Genomic DNA, 24,858 nt, shown 5'->3' with positions numbered 1-24,858 from the left:
GAGTCGCTGCATTACAACGACGCAAAGTCCGGTTCTTTTTCATTTTTTGAATGGGACGACAAAACATGGTCAGCATTAGCTGGCAGTGAATAAAAGCACAGGAGATGAGCGGCATTAGCTGACATTACAGAACAGCTGCGTCCTCCTGAATGCTAGTCAGTTTTTGAAAGGCTGTTGCCACATTTTTGTTATTATTGTTCTTATTCAGGCCCTTTTTATTCACACCCTTTATTTGCTTAAAGCCATCTATTCAGTATTTCTCTTGTGCATTTCAAAGGTTTGCATACAATTTTTGGTGGAACATAATGGTAAAGAAAAAACGATGGAGGCCACAAGCTGTAATGTGTCCCTGTAATAAAGTCCTTCCATATACTACAAGTGCAGCTGGAGTCTTGACCTTTTCATGCACCTTGGTAGTAGGTGAAGTTGCACCAGAAATGCAGTTTCTAATAAAGAAAAAGGAATATTTCCACACCGTGCATGCATGACCATGGTGGATTCACTGTGTCTGCACAGTCTAAAACATTTTGAGGGTGCTTTCACACCTGCAGCATTCAGTCCATTAGAATCAAACCGTGGTGAGTCCGATTTGTTGGGGAAGGTGTGAATACAGTAATCGCACTAAGGCGTAGACCAAAACAAATGCTCCCCTGAAAAGAGGTGCTCTTGGCTTCGTCCCAACAAACTGTATGCGTTGAACGGCTCTCATGTTCTGCTCAGATATCCGAAGGCAGCACGACCTTTAAAAATTTGCGAAGGCTTCCTCGATGTGGAATAGCTTTGCCTTAAACGTTACCCAGATGATCGCAATGGTTGTGAATAAATGTCAACTCTGCAGCTGCTTCATATTCACTTGCATGGCAGTGTTTCTCTCACTGACATACAGTATATGCGTGCACTAGTCCAGAACACCAGGCTGCCTTCTCATTATATTTATGTTTTGTTTATAGTTATGGTAATGAATTTTTCTTTTCTGTGCGGAAAAAAATAGGACCAAAGGGAAAATGCTCCGGGATTAGAAACTCATCACTGATCAGACAGACCCAAAGTCCTGTTGAATGGCCTTTACATCTGGTTTCTTGTAGCACATAACTATAATTTGTTTACTTTGAAGTGGTCTTTACCACAGATCACACACCATGGTTTGAAGGCTGTCTTGTTGTTCACTGTTCCGTCATTTCATTCAGTCTTTTCATCGACGCTGTGCACCTACGGTGATTGGATTCGTGAGGTTGCTCACATTGCAGGACGATATCAAAAAACACTTGTTGCCAAGCTCTGAACAATTTGTGCACCGTGACAGGAAGGCACCAAGGCTAACGGGAGAGTTATCGCTGAGCAGCTGAGTTCATAACACGCTTAAAGTGTGAGCTCTCTTGCTGTGCTATTGCATCTGTCTTTGCTCCCTTTTTTGTTTCATCTCATCTTATATATTATATATATATTTTTTTTTTAACAAAAAAGACATTTCTGCAGGAGAGTGCAATCTGATTTACTACTTTGATATGCATCACTGTGTGTCCCTCATGTGGAGTGCAGAGCGGTGTGGCGTGCTGCCCGACAGCAGAAGAAAATCTTTTCATCTTTAAGAATAAAAAAAACATAATTACCCGTTGGAAACAAATTATTACAGTTTGGGGGAAGTCTCCCATCAAAGAGCTGATCGTGAAGGAAGAGTTTGCTCAAGCGTCGCTGTGATGAAGATTGATCTAATTTAAAGTCGTCATAGAGACTCTCTGAATGCTGGCGTTGGTGAAGACGGTTGATTAGTTGTCAGTAATCACAGTCGTGCTGTTGTCTGATGTTCTCCTGACATTTAGCTCCGAGCTGTATTCAGTATCTCATGGTGTTCGTCTTACATTAAAATATTTTAGGTAATGATTTTTTTTTTTCATTATCCGCCACAGGTTGTAGGCACGCAAATGACAGGTAGATAAATATATAAAAAACATGCCTTGAAGTAAGTTTAAAATGAGCTTTTTATAAGATATTTCAAAGAACTTTTTTTGATTAATGTTGCATTCTGATCTTTTGACTGAAGTCTTTTTTTTCCTTCTGCTTCATAGGAAGTTCATGAAATTCTGAAAGAATATGAACTAAAGTACTGCTTCGTGGACCGCAACAAAGGCACAGGTAAAACTCACACCTAACCACACATAACAGACACACACACACACACACAAAAAAACACACACTTGTATGCCTGTGTTTGTGAGAACCCTAACTGATATTCTTTAGACCTTAGTCTTAGGCCTTGTACCTAAATACCTGACCTCGACTTTGACCCTTAAGGCTCATTTAGGGTACTGCGGGACATAGACGGCCTAAACTACGCATGTAACCTATGCCGGTGCGAGCCACTTATACTTGTGAGCTCGTCAAACTAGTCGGCTCGATGTGCTCACTCTTTACTGGTCCAAAACTATTGATTTGAAAATTGCGGAGATTGAGAAGTAGCCAGAAATACTAAAGCGGAAACACGCTACTATCAAGCGGACCAATCACAGCTCTTGCGGTCTGAGTCACCGTGGTGTGTAGTTACATTTCTGGGGAGGTGCACGTCAGACTATGGCGTTGGGGTCGGCGTATGCTCTGTGCCCTTGCTGTAGCTACGCCGTCAAATTTATGCGGAAGCCTACACCGCCTATTAGCCTGCCCTTCTGAAGGCGTGACGACTAGCCAAAATGTTCTGTGCATGAGTCTAATTGGTTCCCACCAAGATAGATTTACACACACTGCTCCCAAGCTCAAATGAACCTGTAAACCAGTGAACACCACATCCGGCCCGCCAGAGCTGCAGTACCGGTAATATGAGTCTGTTAACACTGACAAAGGCTAAAAAAAATAACATAAATGTGGAAGGAAAATGAACATGTCAAATAATATTTTATTTTATTTTATTTTACGAGAGCATCTGGCCCTCACAGTGTCTGCCGAGAAAAAATTCTGGCTCTTGGACAGATGTAAATTGATGACCCCTGGTGTAAACTAAACCCTAAACATACAGCCACGCCATAACTGTCATCACTAATTTGTATTTATAGCTATATGGAAAGAAGTGCAGTGGTGATATCCTCGGTGTGGGTGGAGTAGGGTGAAGTGGAAGGAGTGATCTTTGTGATAGTTAAAAATACTGTAGATAGAAGTGTTTGTTTTTGTAGCGGCCATGATGTGTTTCTAATAAGTACAGGTTCTTTTTTTCATTTTTCTGAAAAGTATTGTAGATAACAGTGCTGGTGGTTAAATAACTTATTTTGACATAATTGAAAACAAGTTTAGGTTATTAAAAATCACGATTTTCTCAGAACTGATTCAAATAAATGAAATCCAAGGTGTTATGGCTCAGTTAAAGTACTGCGGGACGTAGATGCCGTAGCCAACGCCCAACTTTCGCAGATATTTCGCCAAAGACGAATCGTACAAATGTTTGTATCGCCGAACTTCCTCAGTTAACCTTTCCTTAATGTGTTCCACTTCAATTGATCAAAAACAATCAATTTGAAAAAGAATTGCAAAGATGTAGAAACAGCCGGAAACACGCCACTACCAAACGGCCCAATCACAGCTCTTGAGGTCTGCATCGCCGCGGCGCTTAGTTGCATTTCTGGGGAGGTGCACGTAAGGCTACACCGTTAGGGTCCGGTCTTTTCTTTTCTTTTCTTTGGCCACATCTTGATTGTTAGTCTTGAACCACTTATCTTGGAGTTTAAATGATGAACCTGCTACATATGTTACCTTCAGTCATCTTTTAACAACGCTTTTTATAGTAAACGCGAATCCTATCCATGAATAAGCCGTGTGTAAAATTTAGCGCCATGTGGCTGTACACATTTAAAAGGTTTCCCACATTCTCCTCACCTTCCGAGCACACTTGGTCTGCATAAGTCCGGAAATACAAGAACACAGACACACACACACAACCCCCTGCCCCTAGAGCGTGTCCCTTTCCAGGGAAATCTTACGTAGTGCCTATATTTAGAGCGTGCAGTCAGCCAAGCTCCTGAAACATAACACTTTTAGAAAGCAGAAGGGAGCTGTAAACAGCTGAGATATCAAAGCCCCCTGTCCAAAAGGTTAATGGTGTTTCAGAGCAAATGAGGAAACACGGCCCTCGTCGGACTAGCAGCCGCGGCGCTCTACTAATTAGGCTGCTGCGGTGGTGCTGGGCTCTTATGTACCGGGGTGGGCGGAGTGGGACGAGAATCGAACATTAGAGTCTGTTTCGGACAAAGTTAAATTGTTCTTATCAAACTCGTGGTGATGCTGGACCCGGCACCACTTTCCTTCCTCTTGCCGTCATTCCTTCTCTAACACCCATCACTGTCATTGTCTACGTCGGTTTTCACATAAACTTTCACACTCCCGTTTTTGTTTCTCGTCTTTTTCCGTGAAGCGCCCCTTCCTTTCATTTCATCGACTCATTTCAGTAATTTGACAGCGTAATGCGGTAGCTCTTCAACTTGGAGAAAGTTTTGAGAGACATCTTCAAAGTGCTCTGTTGAGGACCTCGGGTGAAGGCGAGATAATAATTTTTCCGGGTAACATTGTCATGTATTTTATTAAAGAAATGTCGACTCCAGCAGCACTTGTAGGAAATGGAACAACTTCATTAGACCGCCGCGTTTCGGTTCATGGCCTTCAGCAGGGTCGTCGAGAAACACACTGCGAAGGACATTCTAAATAATGCAAAGTAAAAAATAAAGTGTCATTTTAAAGTGACACTTTATCCATATACATCGATGACATTAAAACCATTGACTATAGAAATAAATAACAGTGACCATCTTGTGACGATTCAGTGTTCTGCAGGGAAACATTTGCACCTGACATTCGTGTGGATGTTACTTAGACATGAACCACCCACCTAGACCAGACCAGGCACCCCCACCCCATAACAATGACACTCCTAGATCCCAAAGTATCTGTGGGATGTACTGGAACAAGCTTGATCCACAGAGGTCCCTTGTAAATGATACGAAATGTATCACCAAAAATGTATTTTATTAAAGAATAGATGCACCATTGCAGCAGGCTTTGTCTGCTCAAAGCTAAAACCAGAGCGTAAACTTTATGTTCCTCGGCTTGAAAGGATGAGGCATATCTGTTCTGTTTAATTCTGTTGAGAGGAATCACCTCTGTAGGGACAGTGGTGACGTAGCACTATAATTGATCTTCTAGTTGTCTATGGACGCTACAGCAGAGTTAAACTTTTTTTCACTTTAACTGAATGCGTTTTGGTTGGTGTGTGCGTAACTTTTTTCCCCCAAACATGTTGCATGAGTCACGTTGCATCAGACGCTATATTCTGCTTCATTTTAAGCTGCGTTCTGATCGGTCGGTGTGCAGATGTGGATCGCAGAAGCAGTCACAGAGTCTCCGTTCTAGGATTTCTCTCTTAGAAATGACCTCCCTGCATCTGTGCTGTGTGTGTGTGACGCATGTGCACGGGCAAACTGTGCGTCTTAGTCAGATCTATAGACATCACGCCCGTATCTGGCATCAGCGGTTCTGCTGCGTTGTGCTTCCACACCGCTACATGTCAGAGGTGAATATTGTACCTTTTACAGCGCTACACTTTTTGACAGCTTTATTTACGTTGTTGATTCGGGTTAAAAAAAACGAATAAAATATATGCACTGGTGCAGGAAAACAAAACTCCTTGGGGGGAGGGGAGGGGGTAGGGGATCACAGAGATGACAGTTTGCACTGGACTTGTGTGTTTGATGGAATATGGTAGGTAATTTGCTGTGTAATTCTTACTTTATTCGCACTAAGATCATAGACAAACTGTGCAACTATAACAAATTACTAGAGGTTGCCAAGTAAAGTGAATAGAGGTTGTGAAAAATTAACAAAATGTTGCTTACAAAGGTCTTAAAGGTCTGGTTCTTGTCAGATTTAAAAGGTCAGCTGAGCAAATGGGGTTTGCACTAATATTGCTATAGCTTGGCCGCTAATCTTTAGCTTGGGCACCACAGCATACAGCATTCATTGCAAGCAAGTTATCGGTCTTCTCGTCAGTTTTCGCTGCAAAAACAAATATGGAAATTTCTTTAAATGCTGGACTGCGCCTTTTACTGCTGCAGCTGTACGTATGAACTCGTGTGACCCCGTTTGCAGGGTTTCAGTAGGACCACAAACTCCACCCTCCCTCCGATTAGCTCCATCAAGTAGAGGGCTGGAACTCCTCAATGAACTCATCTTTTGAGTAATTACTTGAGTCACGGTTAATTGCACTCGGCCGGCCACCCAGGCGGTTCATTGTTTTTAGACTTCTCGCTACAGCTCAAGGTTATCTAATGTACTCATTTGGCTGATAAACGTCTTATCAGTACCTACGGGTTATTTTACTTGGACTCTTATGAGAACGACTGTTTTCCTTGAGACCACTCAACTCAAGGGATGTGTTTACTTTTCAGCCCATGAGCTCTGCCGGAGCTTGGCTGTTGCCGTCTTTGTGCTTTTTCTAGACCAAGTGGATGAGCTCTTACAGCATTTAAACTTAGCTACTCTGCTCATTAGCTCTTTAATCCTATTGAAATCAGTACAAGTGGGAATTGTGGGAAATGTTTTATGTGCAGCCTCAGCAGGCAGGGTAGACCGTGTTTCCTCTGCTCATGTGTGTGCATGCATGTGTGGTGGGAGATCCCTGACAGGTTCAGTTAGAGGTGCGGAAGATTGATTTCAAGCCTCTTTAGCTTTTCACTTTGGGTGTGTTGAAGGACTAAATATTTCGCCTTGATCCAGTAACCCCCAGGCTTGTCGCCTCATCACTTGCCCTCAGCGCACACTTGAAGTTTTGTGCGGCGTATTTGCATTTGTGATATGTTCTGCGTACATGCATGCGTATGTTTAGCGTGTGTCATGACAAATGTGCAGCTGTGTTTCTGCGTGTTTTACATGGAGAGGAGTGTTCATCTTGGGTGTGTGTGTTATGTATTTGTGACACAGACTTGCCAGCCGTTGGATCAGTTTTCATGGCAGCTGGATAACATCACCCCAACCAAGTGTTTACAGTCTGACTCACCCTCTCGTTCCTCTTTTCCCCCTCCTCCACCTCTTCCTCTCTTCCCTTCCTCCCTTCTCTTTCACCTTTTCTGTCTCTTCAAACTTCAAACGATTCAAATTTAACACAATTTCCTCTTCGTTTCTGCCTCTGTCTCTGCTCAGCAGTTGAAGATTTTGAATCAGTGGAACTGAAATGTTAAAAGGTTAAAGCTCAAGTTCAAACCCTCTGTTTAGCTTCCATTGTTTACCAAATGATAAATATGTCACGTTTGTATACTCTATACAAGCTCTTTGCGTACCGTTTTGACACTTGCCACCTGAGCAATGGATGCAGATGTAGTTGGAGCTGAAATATAAAGTTGTTGTTGTGTGTTCTTTTGCCACTTTCTGTGAAATTCGACATGTGTGAACAGGAGAGCGTTCACAAAGGTGGAATCTTTAATCACCTCATTTGATCAAAACTTTTGGTTTTGCTCAAAGAAAGGTGCTCTCTGCTAAGACATGTCTCATTTGCACTTCCCTGCAGATCACCTGTAAATTATCAGATGTGCAGTGGTGGTAGCCACCCAGTCAGTCTTAGGATGCTGCTGCTGCTGCTGTTGTTGTTGTAGCTAACCACACTGTTTGTTTTAACAAAGTCACTGCTGCTGCAACTGCACAGCAGAAGATTCCCACTGGAGAAACAGAACATATAGTCTGAATTTCTTTTGTGTAAAACTAAACGGGACATCGGATGCCCATTTCCACAATTTCATATGTTTCTTTTATGACTTGATGAAATCTCTGTTACATGCCCAGTGATTATGTTAAGCAGGCCCCTGTTCACCATGTCACCTGTTACCCCGCCCATGTAGTAGTGTTGCCTTGGTAAGTGTTGAAGTGTGCCCCCCCCCCCCCAAATAATGCTACTTTGAGCCGATGTTCGCTAGCCGGTAAATGTACGTTAAGATTTTCTGGTAAATGTACGCTTGCTGAAATTAAATGTGGCTTCGCTAGCGTCAACGCTATGTCTACAGAGGAAGGAGGGGGACGGTCTGAAGCCATGTAGGGACAGGGCTCTGGGGCGGGGCTTACGTTCAGAACAAATGATCTATGTCACAAATGGCTCAGATTTGAAACGGCTCGCTGAATGACACGTTTTCATTCTCAGGCCACTCATAACAAACTGACTGCATGGGTTGTTATCATTAACCCTGAAGCTGAAAAATGAGGTCAGTTTAAGTGTAAAAAAAATAAAATAAAAATGTCTCCAAAAAAGGCCTCAATGTCATGGTGACATGCCTAGCATAATAAATAGCAATAAACATAAAGCTGGGTTTGGTCTGTGTTGCTAATTTACCCATTCATGACAACTGGAAAAGGGGTAAACAATTAATTTTTATTTATCCTCAAAATGCTTTACAGAACCAAGAACCTGAAACCCTCAGAGCAAGGTGACGGTGGAAAGGGGGAAATAAAACTCCCTGTTAACAGGGGGGGAAAAAAACCTTGAGCAGAACCCAGATCTGCTTGAGGTGGGGCAGGTAGAGACCGATACATAGAAGATAATAGAAGAATCAAAGCCTGATACAAATGAGAGAGTGGCACGTCTAATACCGTAGTAGCACACGAATGCTTTGATTGGCTGGAGGGTTCTGTCACAGGTCGCTAGCCTAGCTCTGTCTATCGTTTCGTATACCTATTTTTGAATTGGCTCAGTTCGCCACGTCAGATTTCCTATGGGTCACGTGAAAAGCTTTGTTTTGGTCATTGATTCTTACACACACATTCATAAACTCACACACTTGCCTCTCTAGGGCATAGAAAGAACATTGCATGATTTTGTAGTTTCTGAGTCTGGCTTGTTCTGTGACAAAATATAAAATGTTATTTTCTTAGTAAAAAATGACAAGGTACAAGGTGCCTTACGATTAAAATGTGGACAGAAATCCAATTCTAACTTTCAGGGACAAAGAGAAATGATTACCAACAAAGAAAAAAAAACATTAGTGCAGTAGAAGCTAAGCGAGGCAGGATTTTAATGTACTGTATTAGTAGGTGGTGAGAGTGGGAGACGGGATGGACTGAGAGAGCACTCTGTAATCAATCTCCGCTCACATTGTTGCTCTGCTCTCGGCAGAGAATTATCCAGGAATCGGCTTTAGCCAGGCTAAGTAATCTGTTCATCTATCGCAGCTGGCTTCGATGTAATGCGTTTGGCTTTAGCGAGGAAGGTGAGCAACAAGTCAGAGGGCTTTATTCTTTCCCGAATGCAGAACTGCGAAATGTTTTAATTTTTTATGACGTGAAATGATTTGCCCACAAGTCATCTTGCATGGCTGATGGTCTTTCATCACATTCAAACTGGGCACTCTTGAAAAATTTACACCCGTCATCAAATTATTTTTTAACAGATTCTTCTGTTAATAAAGAAAATATTGAGCCCTTCTGCAAATTTAATATCACAGTACACAAAAGAAGCTTTGTGCTTTGCACAGCCTTTATCAGTCAAATTAGCCTAAAATTGAAAATAGGTTTTATATTGGGTTGATGTATCTTTCTGCCGTTGTTATGAGCCTCTGGGCTGTGTAATAAACTCTTGATGAAATATTAATCATATGCAAAGGCCAAAAGTTCTTTGTTTCAAGGATTGTTACAAAAACTTTTTAGCGTCGTCAGATAAAACTAATTTTGAGTGTCTTTAAGTTTATGGGATTGGAGTTGGAGAACATGTTCTCTGATCACCTTCCTAATAGGTCTCCCTTGTGCCTCCAAAACAGTCATCAGAGAATCGACATGGGTCTTCTGAGGGTGTCCTGGCAGCAGAATGTTGTTAGTGGGGGGGCTTTGAGGGGAGGGGCCTCTATTGTGGATCATCCCACAGATGCTTGATCAGTTTGCAATCTAGTGAATTTGGAGGCCAGGTCAACACCTTGTGCTGTTCTTCATGTTTTTTGTAAGTTGTTCCTAAACCGTTTTTGTGTGTGTGTGCCTGTGTCAGGCTCCATCCTGCTGGGGAGTGTCATTGCTATGGGGTGGGGGTACCTGGTCTGGTCTAGGTGGGTGCTACATGTCTAAGTAACATCCACACCAATGCCAGGTGCCAGGTTCCTAGCAGAACATTGTATTGTCACAAGATGGTCAATGTTATTTACTTCTACAGCCAGTGGTTTTAATGTTATGGCTGATCAATATATTTAGTTGTTCCTGTGCTGGAAATGAGATGTTTATATGTTTTGAGCCACATACAGACCTCTAACCTAAAGATAATGCTGCATAGATGTTTGTTCACCAGGTCATCATTTTCTCATTGTTATTTCCAAACATCTATTCTGGTATTTAAGGAACCCATATGGGTCAGACACCGCTGTCAAGTAGGTTTGGATCAAATATGGCACCATAGCCCCGGGAAACAGGAAGATGGTTGTGTGGTTTTATGGGTGCAGAGATTTTTATAATTGGTGTGAAATGCAGACAAATTCCCTGAGCTGAATTTATCACATACGCAGTCACAAAAACACAGTCGAGCATACACGGGGCTCAAATATTATTCAGTACCAAGACTGTCTCTTGGGAGTTTGACACTGTGTGTGTGTTCTTAAAAATGTTTGTATTAGTCTGCACTAGATAACTCGGCATTAAAACAAGGAACATGTTTTTTTTTATAAATGTTTTATTGGATCCCTTGCACACATAATCCGACAAAGGTTTTTTTTTTCACTTACAATACTCTGTAAACATGCAGAACATTTAAAAGGACAGAGAAGTCATGAAGTTTTCATGAATTACTGAACTAAAACTACAAGTGCAGTGAACACGAAAACCTAAAATTGGTTTGGGCAGGACTTGTCTTCTAAACTGCACTAGTTTTCCTCGATATACTTCTGCAGTTTTTCAGGGTAGTGGTTGTTGTTCCAGGCATTTTGGAGAACCTGCAGTAGTTCTCCAATGGGGCTGATTCAGTTTGATTCAATATCAGTTCATTTACAGGTATTTCAGTTTTGGATCAATTTTACTTAAAACTAAAACTAATGCTGTTGGTTGCAGAGATTTGTGTCATTTCCGGAGCATTTGTTTTGCTTTTGCGCTGCTTTCTTCTGTTTCGTAGTCTTTAAAACCTTTTAGCTTTCAGGACTGACGGCGGTTTCATTGTTGTAGCGTCTGTCGTGTTTTGAATCTCCCTCACACGTGAACTGATCTAGTCGTGCGGCCTCATGACATTTTGCAGAATGAACCTGGGACTGATCACATGCCTCGTTGATGGTATTGTCATCAGTGGCAATTCAAATAAATGAGTGGTGCCAAAAATTATTCAGCACTGTAGACTGTAGACTGGTCAGTGACCAGCTATCACTGACTGAATATAACGGGAAATGTTAATTAACCAGATCCACTTTTTTTGTTATAAAGCCAGTGTGGAATGATACCAGTCAGAAATCCTTAGTTCTAAATTAACAATCACGACTTTGTCTTTTCTGGACTTTTTTTCATGTGACATGCAGTTTCTGTAGTAGCTGCAATTAAGTTCGTATCAGTCAGCCTCTGTAGCTAGGAATTGCAGCTAGTTAGCATTCATCTTAATCCAATTCACCTTTGCAGAAGGTTTGCGATTGCCACCAAGTTCCTCCAGTATTGGTCCTCATCCTTGAGGTGTATGTAAGCAGCTTCTTTTGGAATCCAAGTGTTGATTAAACCACAGATAATTCTTTCTGGGTGCATTAGTAATTGACCTCGTGGTAATTTCCCACACACATTTCCCTGCCTTTGCTCTAATTGAATTCTTCTGGCGGAACAGGAGGGATTTTTTTCTTTTGTCGCTGTTTATGCAGTAACCTCCGCTGGCTCCTCCCCTCTAGACCATCGCTCGAATTGAAATATGTTGGTTGGAGCAGCTTTGGCATGCGTCTGCACTTCATGACCATATCGGTTCACTCAGCCAGCCTTCCTCGTTGGACTTATTAGGCCATAGTGATGGGACTGTTTATGTCAGCGTGTCCTGCAGTGCACATATCTGTGTTAATGCGTGTGTTTAAGCGTGTCCTGCTGGGTGCATCGCCGTGTCTCCATTTGCGGCTTTGCTCCGGGCTGTTGCCTCAGCTCCTCGGTTAATGATGACTTTTCCTTCAACGCTCACCCCCCCACCCCCCTCCAAAACACAGACAGAACAAAGAGAGAGTACCTGTGGCAGCATTGCTAACTTTCTGTCCTCCCTTTTCCTGCTCTCTGCCTTTTTTTTTCCACTTCCCATTGCCAAAAATGTCTCTAATCCCCTCATATCCTTTGATCTTTACCTCCATCCCACATTCTCTTACTTCTCTCTCCTTCCTTATGTCCTCTCCACACTGTAAGAAAACTGGAAGCAGTTTAGCAGCAGCTTGTTAACTGGCCCTTGGCCCGCATTAAAAAAAAAAAAGCTAAGCATCCGTCATTATCGGTCTCCACGCTCACGTTACAGTCTGGTTGGATAGCCAGCACTCGATAAAATCTCATTATCAGAGCAGATTATCAGTTTTGATGTATTCAGATTCTAGTTGTGTTGGTGTTCACATCCCACATGTTTCCATTCACCTGTTGCCAGAGGATTTTGATAAATGAGGATTTGTGTCAATCATTAAATTGGCCTCTTTAATACATTAGATTTCTTCCTTGCTTCATCGGACCAGACACCAAACTAAATTTGTGCAAGCTCGGGGCCTAACGAGCTTTAATTATTTATTTGTCATCCTGTGATTCTATCTTAAATGGTCCATATCCACTGCCAGCTTTTTCTAAGGCCTTGAGCAGTGATACCGTCAGTTTTCAACTAATAATCATTTTCAGATCGCGGAGCAGAAAAACGCTGCTCCTCTCGAGAGGAAATGTAATCGATCGAAACTTGTCAGGTGAGTAAGTACGTTAAAAAAGTTTGAGGCTTGTTTTCAGTTTGGCGTCGGGTCTCTGCTGCCCAGGCTAAAAGCAGCTCTGAATTGTGATGACAGACAGGCGCACAGATGTACACATTTACATATGTACCCACGGACAGGCAGATGAAGCTGTCTGCCAGTCTGTTGTAAATCTGGAGGCATCAATCGATCCAACCATCCACGGCGAGCCGGCCGCTTTCACACGACGCCGCCGGTCTAGAGGTATTTGTACTATTTCGGCAGCGCTGCGGAACCAGGGATCTGGGAATACAAAGGCCAGGGTTATCCTGGGAATCCCCGCCTTTCAATGGAGGCCTTTGTCTTTGTTGCCGCTCTGTCCAGTAATGAAGACAGCACATGCTGGCAAAAAGCTCATTGCCCTGATGCTTTGTGTTGTGCAAGTATGTGTGTGACGGTGTGGATGAAATGCAAAAAATACACGAGCCGAGGGAACGAGTATGGACTCGGTGACTCGCTTAGTGGCAATAACATCATCCATCACTTTGAACCTTTTTCGACACTCAATAAGCTTTTCTTTGTCATTTTTTGACCGTCTCATATTTTTTTGTTGCGGTTTACATCAATAGTCTGTTCCTTTGGCTTTATCTGTCTTTGCTGTTCATTTGTTTTTTTTTTTCTCTGATAATGATGTTGCTTAATGGAAAGTTCATTAGCTTGGATGTTTCTGATTTAGTTGAGAGGCAGAAACGTGAAAGTTGCTGCCGGTTGCCGGAAGGTTCCTGCAAAGGTTTCATACGGTTTGAGGTATATTTGTGTTCTTAAGAGTTTAAGAAACTTGCTTCTTGATACTGCTGTTGAAGAGTCTTGGAGTCACTTTTCTTTCTAACATTTTATTTTAGGCGCTGTTCCGTTCAAGATTCAAGTCATGTTTATTGTCACTTCCACAATATATTAATAAAAACATATAGAAGTGTGAAAGACTGTATGTAGCCCAACTGTGCTACATATATGCTGACAAGACACACACAATAATTACTATAACTGCAACCACTGTGGCGCCACTCTACTACTCTACATCATATTACGACCATAGACTGTATATAAATATGGACAATGTGTCCCCACTTCCTTGCAGTGCGACCTTTTATGTCTTGATGGACAGAAGATTAGTAGAAATGTAGCCATCCATGTCATCTGAGGCAGTGGAGTTGAATTTGTTTTCAACAAAATGGCTCTGATTGAATGTAGGACTGTCCAATCGCACACGGAGATTTTGTTTTTCTCTGCATCGGTTGAACTACACCTCCTAATAAAATCTAAGTGATATGTTACCAGAACTATTTTGATAAAAATCTAGTCTGGGTATGTAACATTTTTACATTTCATCTTTAAAATATTCCTAGCACCAGAAAGTACACTGGAAATGTAATTATTAAATTATAGTATTTTCCTTGTTTATTCTTAAATGTCTGTATTGTAGTGCAACTATTTTTCAACCACAACAGTGTAAAAAAAACCTCAAAGTTAATAAACCTATTCCCACATGATTAATTCTTGTCACAAGATTAGTCATTCTACTTTGTAAAGACAGAGCTGAAGATATTATGTGACCACGAGATGTGAATCTACTTGCATGACTGCTTCTGCCTTGCTGCACGTTAAGGCTCATTAAGCAAATTAGCGCATTAGTAATTGGAGTTGAACATTTGGCTCTTGACTTGAGCAAGACAAGCGCCTTTGTATGATTACCTTTTTGGCTTTTTGCCTTTTATTGGACGCTCACAGTGTCGTGACAGGAAAAGTTGGGGGAGGTGAAGGGCATGACATGGAGCTGAGGTCATCTAGGTGGCGATTGGACTTGACGTTGCGGTTACAGTATGTGACCTGCACCTTAACCACTATACGCTGCTCGGATGGAAAGTCTGTTGCTGTTAGTGTGTGTGTACTGTGTGCGTTTAAGGTTGTTCCCGCTGGAGTGCACCGCACTAGCTAAGAGAACCATTATGAGATTCAACAGCGGTCTTTTTCTAGTTTTCACTTTTTGTTCTCCATCTTCCTGTCTTGACAGGACAGCAACCGTGTCCCATCTAATTGCTTCCCTGGACAGCGGCTTGTCACTGCTCTCCTTTCTCCTTCGTCTGACTCCCTCTTCCTCCCTATACCACCCTCTATCTCTTCCTCCCTTCTTCTTTTTCTCCCCCTCTATCATCATCTGTCCATCTGTCTCCATGTGAATCACTAAATGGAAATCAGCAGAGGCCACACAAATGTGATGCGGCTGTTATCTGACACACGCAGAGTTGCCGTACTTTTTGCCTCTTGCTATCTGGCTGACTGAAAATGTCATCATGTTTTATCTTTCTCTGTGTACTTCTCTTTTTTTTGTGTGTGCGTCAGTTATCTTAAATCTTAAAGTGAGCAGTGGAGAGCTAATGAAGCTGCCACCCCGACACGTGCACGCCCTCGGCTTGTTAAAAAAAAAAAACCTCATGTTTGACACGTAGAGAAAAGATGATGATGATGATGATGGTTCACTTTCCCCCCTGCCAGTTCTCACCAGCATCATTGGCCCTTACCTTTTCTCATTGCAAGGCGACTGACAGTAATGGAGGGTAAATTATGTAATTCTGGAACAATTTGGAGGCGGTACTACAGATGCAGCGGTTGTGGGTTCAGATTGTATCATTGTTTCTGTATCGTACATTCAGAAAAAAAAACAAAAAAAACAAAACATGCTTCCATTTATTTCCATTTATGTATATTATAATAGACAATTGATGTACAACGACAAATGCAAAAATATATGGTAGGAAAGCATGCTATACACATATAATGTATCACCATAAACCTACAATGCAATTGATCTGACAAACTGTCCGCATTCAAACAGGCTGTGGAGTAGTATTCTGCAGAAGCACTGATTGAACTTTAAAGCCTTAATTACGTACAGTATACACCAATCAGCCACTACATTATGACAGGAGAAGTAAATAACATTGACCATCTTGTGATAATTCAATGTTCTGCTGGGAAACGTTTGGACCTGACATTCATATACATGTTACTTAGACATGTACCCCCCCACCTAGACCAGACCAGGCACCCCCACCCCATTGCAATGACACTCCTTGATGGCAGCAGCCATCCCCAGCAGGCACAGACACAAAAACAGTTTAAGAACAACTAAAAAAAAACGTGAAGAACAGCATAAGGTGTTGACCTGGCCTCCAAATTCGCTAGATCCCAGACTGATCAAGTATTGTGTTATAATCCACAGAGACCCCTCCCCTCAACCCATAGGACCCAAAGGCACCCACTAACAGCATTTTGTTTCCAGACACCACAGGACACCCTCAGAAGGCCCATGTCCATTCTCTGATGAGTCACAACTGTTTTGGAGGCACAAGGGAGACCTACACAATATTAGGTGGATGGTCATAATGTTGTGGCTGATCAGTTTACACTATGTGCCTGGACAGTAGCTGCAGCAGTTGTGTTGCAGCTACTGTACCAAACCGTTGTGATGAAGAGGGAGCTAAGACATAAGACAAAGCTTTCGATTTCCTAGTAGATCTGCGGTCCGGCCCTCACCTAATGTATAGTCATGAACTTTGGGTAGTGATCGAAAGAATGACATCGCTGATAGAAACAAATGAGCCGGGTTCAGCCTCAGAGATGGGCCGAAAGGCTCGGACATCTGGAGGGAGCTTGAAGCAAAGCTCCCGCTCCTTCACGTCGTCGGGGGGGGGGGGGGGGGGGGGGGGCTTGACAAGGTGGTTTGGGCATCTGTTGAGGGTTGCCTTCCGGCAGCCTCCCCTTGGATTTTTACCAGACATGGTGAGCTAGGAGGCCCCAGGGTAGGCCCAGACTTGCTGGCCTGGGAATGTCTTGGGATCCGAGCAATGAAGTAGAATGTGTTAGGAACGCCTGGAATACCATGCTTAGACTGTTGCCAGCTCGACAGACTTTGGATAGGCAGATGAACAGAAGGACAAACATAGATGTAACTTGCCAATTAATTCGCTGTCTCGAATCTTCATATAACCAACAGCTGACCTACATTTAGACAAGCCAGGTTCTTTTTTTATGTTATTTCTATACATCAGTGTTGGAAATCCAAAAACTGCAGGTGCAGCTCTACAATTAATATAAAAAGCTGTAGAGTAACTCACAGTCAGTAATAATCACGTAATGCAGGCATCTCAAAAATACAGAGGACATATGCAGGTGTCTCATTAAATCAGAATCATTTAACCTCCAAGTTTCTATCTTCAGTCAGCAGACATGTTGTCTGTAGTGTTTGTCTTATCTGCAGCTCACACCAATGCACAGGGGGGAAAAAAAATCATAAATGCACACACAAGCTCGCTACTGTACAAATCAAGGGTGTGTACACACGCTGTCAAGCTACATGCTACATCCACTGCGCGTACTGTTAAGGTCCGATAGTTCTGGTCACTGTTATCGGAGCCCTCAGCCTTGTTTTCTTGTTTGTGGAGCACACAAATGCACACGAAAGATAAGAAGCAGTCATGATAACCGGCTGACGGCAGAAACGCACACAGATATAGACAGTTGGTGTGAAGTCTTCAGACTGCATCAAAAGAGGAAGTATACCTCGTGTACCTCCCTGAGGTATTGTCAGGATGGAGTTTTGAATATTCATGTTTTCTTGTTCATACTTTCCTCCTGTTCTTTTTGTTGTTTGTTAGAGCAGGTGAGGCAGAGGGGCGGCAGAGGGGGTAGACCAAATGAGCAACAAAGCGTTTGTTTGTTTCACTGGTTTAAATCATTTAAATGTTGGTATTTAAAGATGTAAATGTCGCCAGTTTGTTAGTCGCCAAGGCATTTCCAGTCTCGTTTTGATTCCCTTTTTGTGCATGCAGCTTGTAAGAAAAAAGGAACCTTCTAGTTTCACTGGTGTGCATGTGAGATTTTATTGAGTGGGGAGTGTGACATTCTCACAGGTGCTTCTGCATGGTTGTGTGTGGGTGGGTGGGGGGTTACAGAAATGCACAACGGGGCTGTGACAAATTATTATTTCCAATTAAGTTTTTAGCATTTTTTGCATATTTTGGTCTCTAGATTGGAAAAAGTTAGTCCAAGTGAGGTCTTGGAGATCTTTCAAGGATATTTATCTGTGAATGACTGTGTATTTGCAGTCAGAGCTCCTCTTGAGATCTCAAGTTAGCTGGCACTGTGTTGGCTTTTAAACCACTTTTGACCACTTTTCTATATTGGGTACTTTTGGGTGTTTTGCCATTTTAGACTTTATCGATGCGTTTTGCCATGCCACTTTGTTGTGGGTGCTTGTGCAGCACCTTATTGCAAAAATAAAGAACAAAAGCACAGAAAATCTCCAGTTTTAAGAGCATGTTTATCTGCTTTGCTTGAAATCTGAAATGATCCTGGGTCTAGTTGTGTCTACTTGGACACGGATGTTCAAGACAGACGAGGAAGAAGGACGTAGGAAGGAGGGAGAGTCCTGCAGGAGCCGTTTTGAGAAATGGGCGGAGGAAGAAATGTGAAGAACCTGTATTGATGGATGGAGGATGAAGGTTAGGATTGACTTAAAATGACAGGTTGTATGACTAATGGTTCAAAGGGAGACGGAGAGAGGAGAGGAGGGGAGGTCACGACAAAGAAAAAGTGACCCACTGGAAAGATCAATATATGATGAATTGATGATCCAGTGGCCAGGAAGGGAAGGATTACGTGCACTATGTAACCTAATTATCACCGTTACTTATTGTCTTATAGCTAGTGACAGACTCTTCAACATGAAGGCTGCGGGATTTACAGTTACAGTTGTTTTACAGTTGTTTTCCCCCAGAAACGCGGCAGTTCCACATGTGCGCTACAAAACCGTACAGATCGTTTGTAAGCGATGTTGAAAGATGCATCCGCATTTAGAGTGAAATGTTTCAAAGAGGGACGGAGCAGCTGAGTGAACAATGTCGCCGTGGGTGGAAGAGTGGGCGGCTGGTTGAAGAGATGCCGAGTGTTGGATCCACTCAGCTCCGCCGCTTATGCATCTCATCCATCCATCGCTTCCATCATTTCTCTCTCTCTCTCTTTCTCTCCATCTATGCATCTGACACCATCCCACTAAGCTCACGTAGTTGACTGTACAAATGCAACTGAGATACTACAACCGATAACAACTAGAACAGCAACACTATGGGACTGTCCTCCACAAAAACCCACCACCTTTGTCTTCTAAATATTAATATATTTTTCTTTAAAATGACTTGAGTTTATGTCAAATGCTTACACTCTCCCATGGCATTACATCTTGTTCCACACTTGTTGCATCCTTCTTTAAGGCTGTTAAACGAGACATCTCAGCCCCCTCCATAAAAATCCGAGATTACAGTGTGAAAGTATGAAACCCTGCAACGTCTGCTGTTATTTCTCTGGAGAGTCATTTCAGATTAACTCAACAAATGAGCCCATAAGTGTTGTGTAATATAATAAGCGCTATTGAACATTAAATAAAGGAATTAATTAGAATTTTTCCGAGGGTCGATAGCCTGGTGATGACTTGTTTTGATCGTAATATTTGTGACATGTGGTGTAGATTGTAGAAGTGAATAAAAGGTACATTTTCTCACTTTCTGTTCGTAGTGCGATCACTCGGCACGGTCTTGTTCGCTTGGCAGAGCACTTGGCAACATCCTAATTACAACCGAGGGACTGAGATGAAATTCTGGTCTCTTGTTTGGGCCTAAGATAACCTAAGAATGATGGTCAAAATATCTAAAAGAAAAAAAGACACGTTTAGATATACTACACTGTTTAAAAAGGAAAAGAATGTGAGAAATTTCATCTTTTGGCTGTGCAAATATTGAATTTCTCTTAGACTGATCAGCTGGAGGACTTTTTAGTGGAAGTGGAGGAGGTGGTGGAGGAGGAGGAGGAGGAAGAGGGGGGTGCTGATGGAGAGAAACAGTGAGAGATGGGAGAGGGAGAGATCCAAGAAGAGGTGGCGATGGAGAGGAGAGTGTGGGAGGGTTCGACGTGTTGGAAGACAAAGGACGAGGATGAGAGGATGAGAGGAGCGCTGGAGAGGGACGAGGATGCGGCTCGTCTGAAGTGTTTGCTCATGTAGACGCAGAATCAGTTAGAGGAGGAATAAAACCGAAGGAGCAAGAGTTTATTGGTCCTCCAGAAATAAGAGGCAGAAAAAAAGGCTGCTTAGTGTTTGTGTTGTATTTGCAGACGTACTTACTGATGGTGTTTTTACCGCAGGCAGTTGATCGTAAGCAGTCTGTCAAAGGAGCCACTTACCTTTGTTCCATTTGTCTCCCATTTCTAATCTTTAATTGTGGAGTCTCTTTTTATTTTTTAAATGTGTGTGTGTTTCCCAGGCAGATGTTTGGATAGCCTTTTACATCAAAGGCTGCAATCCCCTCAAAGATGGCGTTCGCTGTGATCTGAGGGGTTGGTGCGGTTCAGTCAGAAAAACGTCCTTGGGGGGGAGTCATTGTTAGGACAACTCAGAGGAGACTCTCACTCGTGTGTCTGTGTGTGAGATCCAGATCCAGAGAGAGCTCATCCTCCCTGCCCTGTCATCTCCACACACATACACACACACACACATTACAATCTTAGTTCAGGTTCAAATTGCAGTGATGATGTAATTCCTAACCGTCTTCGGCGCTCTGCTTTCGTCTTAACCGCCTTTTATCTCTACGGCAAATTGAAATCTTTGACACCATTACTCAAGCGACTTCTCACCTTCGCCTGAGAGGAGGATCAGTGAAATTGATCAAATTGTAATTTATCACGTGACGGCCTATATGGGATAAAGGTTTAAAGAAATATAATGACTCCCAGGCTGCGGGGGGAGTTGGAATTTATCTTTTCAAATTGCTCTCGAATGGCTTGGATTAGATTTATTTATTGTCAAGGTGAAAGCTTACAGGGCAAAGACTAAAATTAAAGTTGGCAGTACTTTAGTGGTCAGAGAATGTATCTCCCAAAAACTTTTGTGACTAATAGTCCAAAAACTAAACATGTATAGTTTACCGTCATAGATTTTAAAAATCAGTTATTACCATTTGAAGAGCTGGAACCATTAATAATAATAATAATACATTTTATTTAAAAGCGCTTTTCAAGATACTCAAAGACACTTTACATAAAAAGGACATCAAATTAGCAAAACAATGTGAAATATAACATCAAAAACACAATAAACTGAGCTAAACATATCATTGACTGACACTGGCCACACGCCTGTGCTCACCTGTTACTAAAAGCTGCCACTCCCTTAATTATGTGTAACTGTGAGCCTTGATATAATTTAAAAGGTGAATTGTAGATTATCTAGAGAAACCTGAAATTTTTTTTTTTTTAAGTATATTTCTGCTGTAAAGTTGGGCTTTTTCACATGAATGTCTATAATTGTCAGCAGGAAGTGGTCATTCAAGGAACTGCAGGTTTTGTCGTGTCGCCATTGGCTTAATTTTTTAATTTTTGTTGATTGATTAACATGAATTATCTCTGTGCCGTGGGATGTAGATGCAAATTGTCATGGGTTGTAAATATCAGTGATAAATGGCCATTATAACCATTGTCTCTGGGTTTTCTCTGGGTACTCCTGCTTCCTCCCACCGTCCAAACACGTGCATGTTAGGTTAAGTGGTGATTTTAAATTGGCCTGGTACCTGTTCATGTGTGAATGGTTGACCGTCTGTCTGTGTTAGCCCTGTGATAGACTGGCGACCTGTCCAGGTTGTACCACCCCCCCTTGCCCAATGCTTGCCGGGATAGGCTCCAACCCCCTGTGACCCTCTACAGCAGAGGTGTCAAACATATGGTCCGCAGCGCAAATCAGGCCTGATAGAGGGTACAATCTGGCCAATAAGATTAATTTGCAACGTGTGAAAATTACATAGAAGACACTAATTGCAATTTTTCAATAAAAGTAACTGCATTTCCCAGATTGTCCACTAGGGGCGCACTGTTTTAGTGAGAGTTGCGAACATAACACGACACTGAGACCCAGAACTAAACTGTAGATGGCAGCAATGCACAGAAATTGCACAAATTTTTCTTAAGAAATTTCTAGTTGTTCACAAAATGGTCTTATTTCTACTGTTTTTTGCACTAAAACAAAGGGAAGAATTTAGAGTTGGAACTGGGCTGTATGGCCCCTGAACTAAAATGAGTTTGACGCCCCTGCTCTACAGGATAAGTGATATTAGATAATGAATCATTCCACGCAGTTATTACCTAAATCATTACAGGTATTCATGATAAATTTGAAACCCCTAAAGAGGACGCCACATTTCCCCATCATGCTGTTTATCACTGAGCCTCCTCGCTCCGCCTGAGACTTTCATCACAGCCTCGGGGCTGAGATGAAACAGCAGGACCTCCTTGCACACAGCTTGAGAACCGGTCCCCTCGAGTTTCAGGGGTCTGCTGCGTCGCTCGCAACTCCCCTGTTTTTAATTATCTGCTTCAACGGGGGAACGTGGCAGCAGAATTGCAGCCTTCGAGGTGATTTCAGCTAAAGATTTTTTTAACGTTTCCTGTGCCCCTACACACTCCTCATAGGAACATGGGGAATAATCGACATGTTCAGAAGCGGAGACCCATAATTAAGATGTTGGCGCTCTTGTGTTTTTTTTTTTTTCTTTCATATGTTTTCTCCATTGTGTTTTTTTTTTTTTTTTTTTTAAAGTTCAGCTGGTAGCCCACTCAATGATTGCCACACTGTGAATTATAAGATTATTTGGTAAGATATTTAAGAGTTCTCCCTTTCACTGCCGAAGAAAGTATTGAGCAGGGTTTGACGTCAGCCCCCGCTTGTCAGGCTGCACTGTGTCATTAGAGGCTACAGAAAGAGGGAGAGCCTTAGCATAAAACCCAAACCATATTCTCCCCGTCTCTGCGCAATGCCTAACGTTAGGCAGCATACTTAGCGGGTTCAAACCGGATTAGGCTCTCCGCTCGGTGCAAGAGATCCATTACAAAGTGTGTGAGTGTATGTGTAAGAGTATTACACGAGGAAATTGATTTGAGTGGGGGCGGTGTTTGAAGACGGACACAGGCAAATGGAAATGAAGATACTGGGAGAGGAGAGCAAAAACACAGACGGTGGATGTGAAGAAGTACAGTAGTCGGAGTGGAGTGGGAAGAAACGGCAGGAAAAAAAAAAAAGACAATAGAGAGATCAATAGAAACAGCCGGAGGAGAAGGATGAATACAGGCGCGTTGACGGATGAAAATACAAAGAAACACTAAGGTTGTTGATAGATTTCTCTGTGTGAGAATAATTCTGACCCAGGCGGCGTTAGATCTGCCTGCAGTCATGTTATCTGGGAAACTAAAAGTAGCCCTCAGAGCAGATGTCAAGATGGTGTATTTCCAAAAAAAACCCCAAACTGTTTGGCTAATATTTTCCATCCGTAACTCCAGTATCTACCCTTCTACAAAAACCCTAATAGATACTTGCACATACACTTATCAGGCATAACATTATGACCACCTTCCTAACAGTTGTGACTCATCAGAGAATGGACATGGGCCTTCTGAGGGCGTCATGTGGTGTCTGGAAACAGAATGTTGTTAGTGGGGCCTTCTGGGTCCTATGGGTTGAGGGGAGGGGCCTCTGTGGATCATCCCACAGATACTTGATCAGTTTGGGATCTAGTGAATTTGGAGGCCAGGTCCACACCTTGCGCTGCTTTTCATGTTTTTTGAGTTTTTCCTAGCCGTTTTTGTGTCTCTGCATCCTGCTGCTGCCGTCAAGGAGTGTCATTGCTATGGGGTGGGGTGCCTGGTCTGGTCTAGGTGGGTGCTACATGTCTAAGTAACATCCACATGAATGCCAGGTCCAAAAGTTTCCCAGCAGAACATTGAATTGTCACAAGATGGTCAATGTTATTCACTTCTCCTCGTCAGTGGTTTTAATGTTGTGGCTGATTGGTGTATAGAGGGGCCATTTATTCTGTGGTGATGTAGCGTTTGTGTTTTTAACCAAAGAATGTGGACAGCAGTCTCTGATCTTTCTACTTAATGTTAGATACAGGCTACTATGTTATCTACTGCAGCTTTGATGTTAGATGAAAGACATGATTGGGAGCAGGTCAGTGGGGGCGTCCTGCGGTACACATGTTTATGCACCACTCCAAGTCCTCCCTTCTGCTTTGTACTGTTGAATATATTGGGATGTGACGCCCCTGCACCTGAGTAGAAGGGATCGTACATTTTGTTTCCTGCCGCGCTGGCCGAGACCACCTTGAAACAAACAAAACATCCAGTCAGTCAATTAATTCTGACATGATGAAAACCTGTTTATTGCATATAATTTGGTCTACAGTCTATGGAGCAACGAGGCTAATGTGACACAAGGAGGACGGACAGAGGTTATATAGGCTGCGCCTGCCTCTTAAACCTCTGCCAGTCTTGCTGTCTATGACTCTTTAAATCCTGCCCTTGTACCTGCCAACAGTCTTGGTCTTAAACTAATATAACACCAAAAATACTTGCCTCACAGATTGCATGTACTAATCACGGAGAAGATGATGCAAGAATGTCTTGAGGAATTTTATTTGGTTTCAGTAAGCTGTAAAATACTTTGGTCTGTGCTTTTGAATCAAATATCGCCAAACATTTTGCTGGCACGTTTTTCTTAGTTACAACTTTATTTTCATGGAACAGAGCTGAAACGGAGGGCTGTAACTGAGTAATCTCTATTAGCATTGGTTCTGATTGAAGCGGTATTTTATTTTAGCGCCAAAATTCACTTGTAATTCAGTTGTTTCTCTCTGTGATAAGTGGCAGAGACACCAGCTGCCACTGTTCTCATTTGAATAATTCAGCAATCATACAGTGATTTGTCGGTTTGATACCAAAACTCCAGCTTTCCATTTGCTGTGTGGCCGGACCACAGTAGTACTTATTGTGCACTTCGGAGCAGACATGGAACTTGGTGTTATGTGATGCTACGTTTGAATAGTTTTGACCTAAGACCTGGAACATTTACCAGAGA

General features: G+C 42.4%; 1 protein-coding gene across 1 annotated transcript in view; it reads left to right on the top strand.

Annotated features, from left to right (window-relative positions):
- raver2 (ribonucleoprotein, PTB-binding 2) overlaps nucleotides 1-24,858 on the top strand; it is a gene marked incomplete at both ends in the record, with an annotated part of 88,484 nt that overhangs the window by 18,074 nt on the left and 45,552 nt on the right. Inside the window, one exon of the mRNA XM_084548475.1 lies at nucleotides 2,067-2,133. Coding sequence (XP_084404601.1) covers nucleotides 2,067-2,133 — 67 coding nt within the window. The remainder of the gene's footprint in view (nucleotides 1-2,066; nucleotides 2,134-24,858) is intronic.

The sequence above is a fragment of the Chelon labrosus genome (assembly GCF_963514085.1).
Source record: "Chelon labrosus genome assembly, chromosome: 7".
NCBI lineage: Eukaryota > Metazoa > Chordata > Actinopteri > Mugiliformes > Mugilidae > Chelon > Chelon labrosus.
This window is presented reverse-complemented; position numbering and strand designations above follow the sequence as displayed.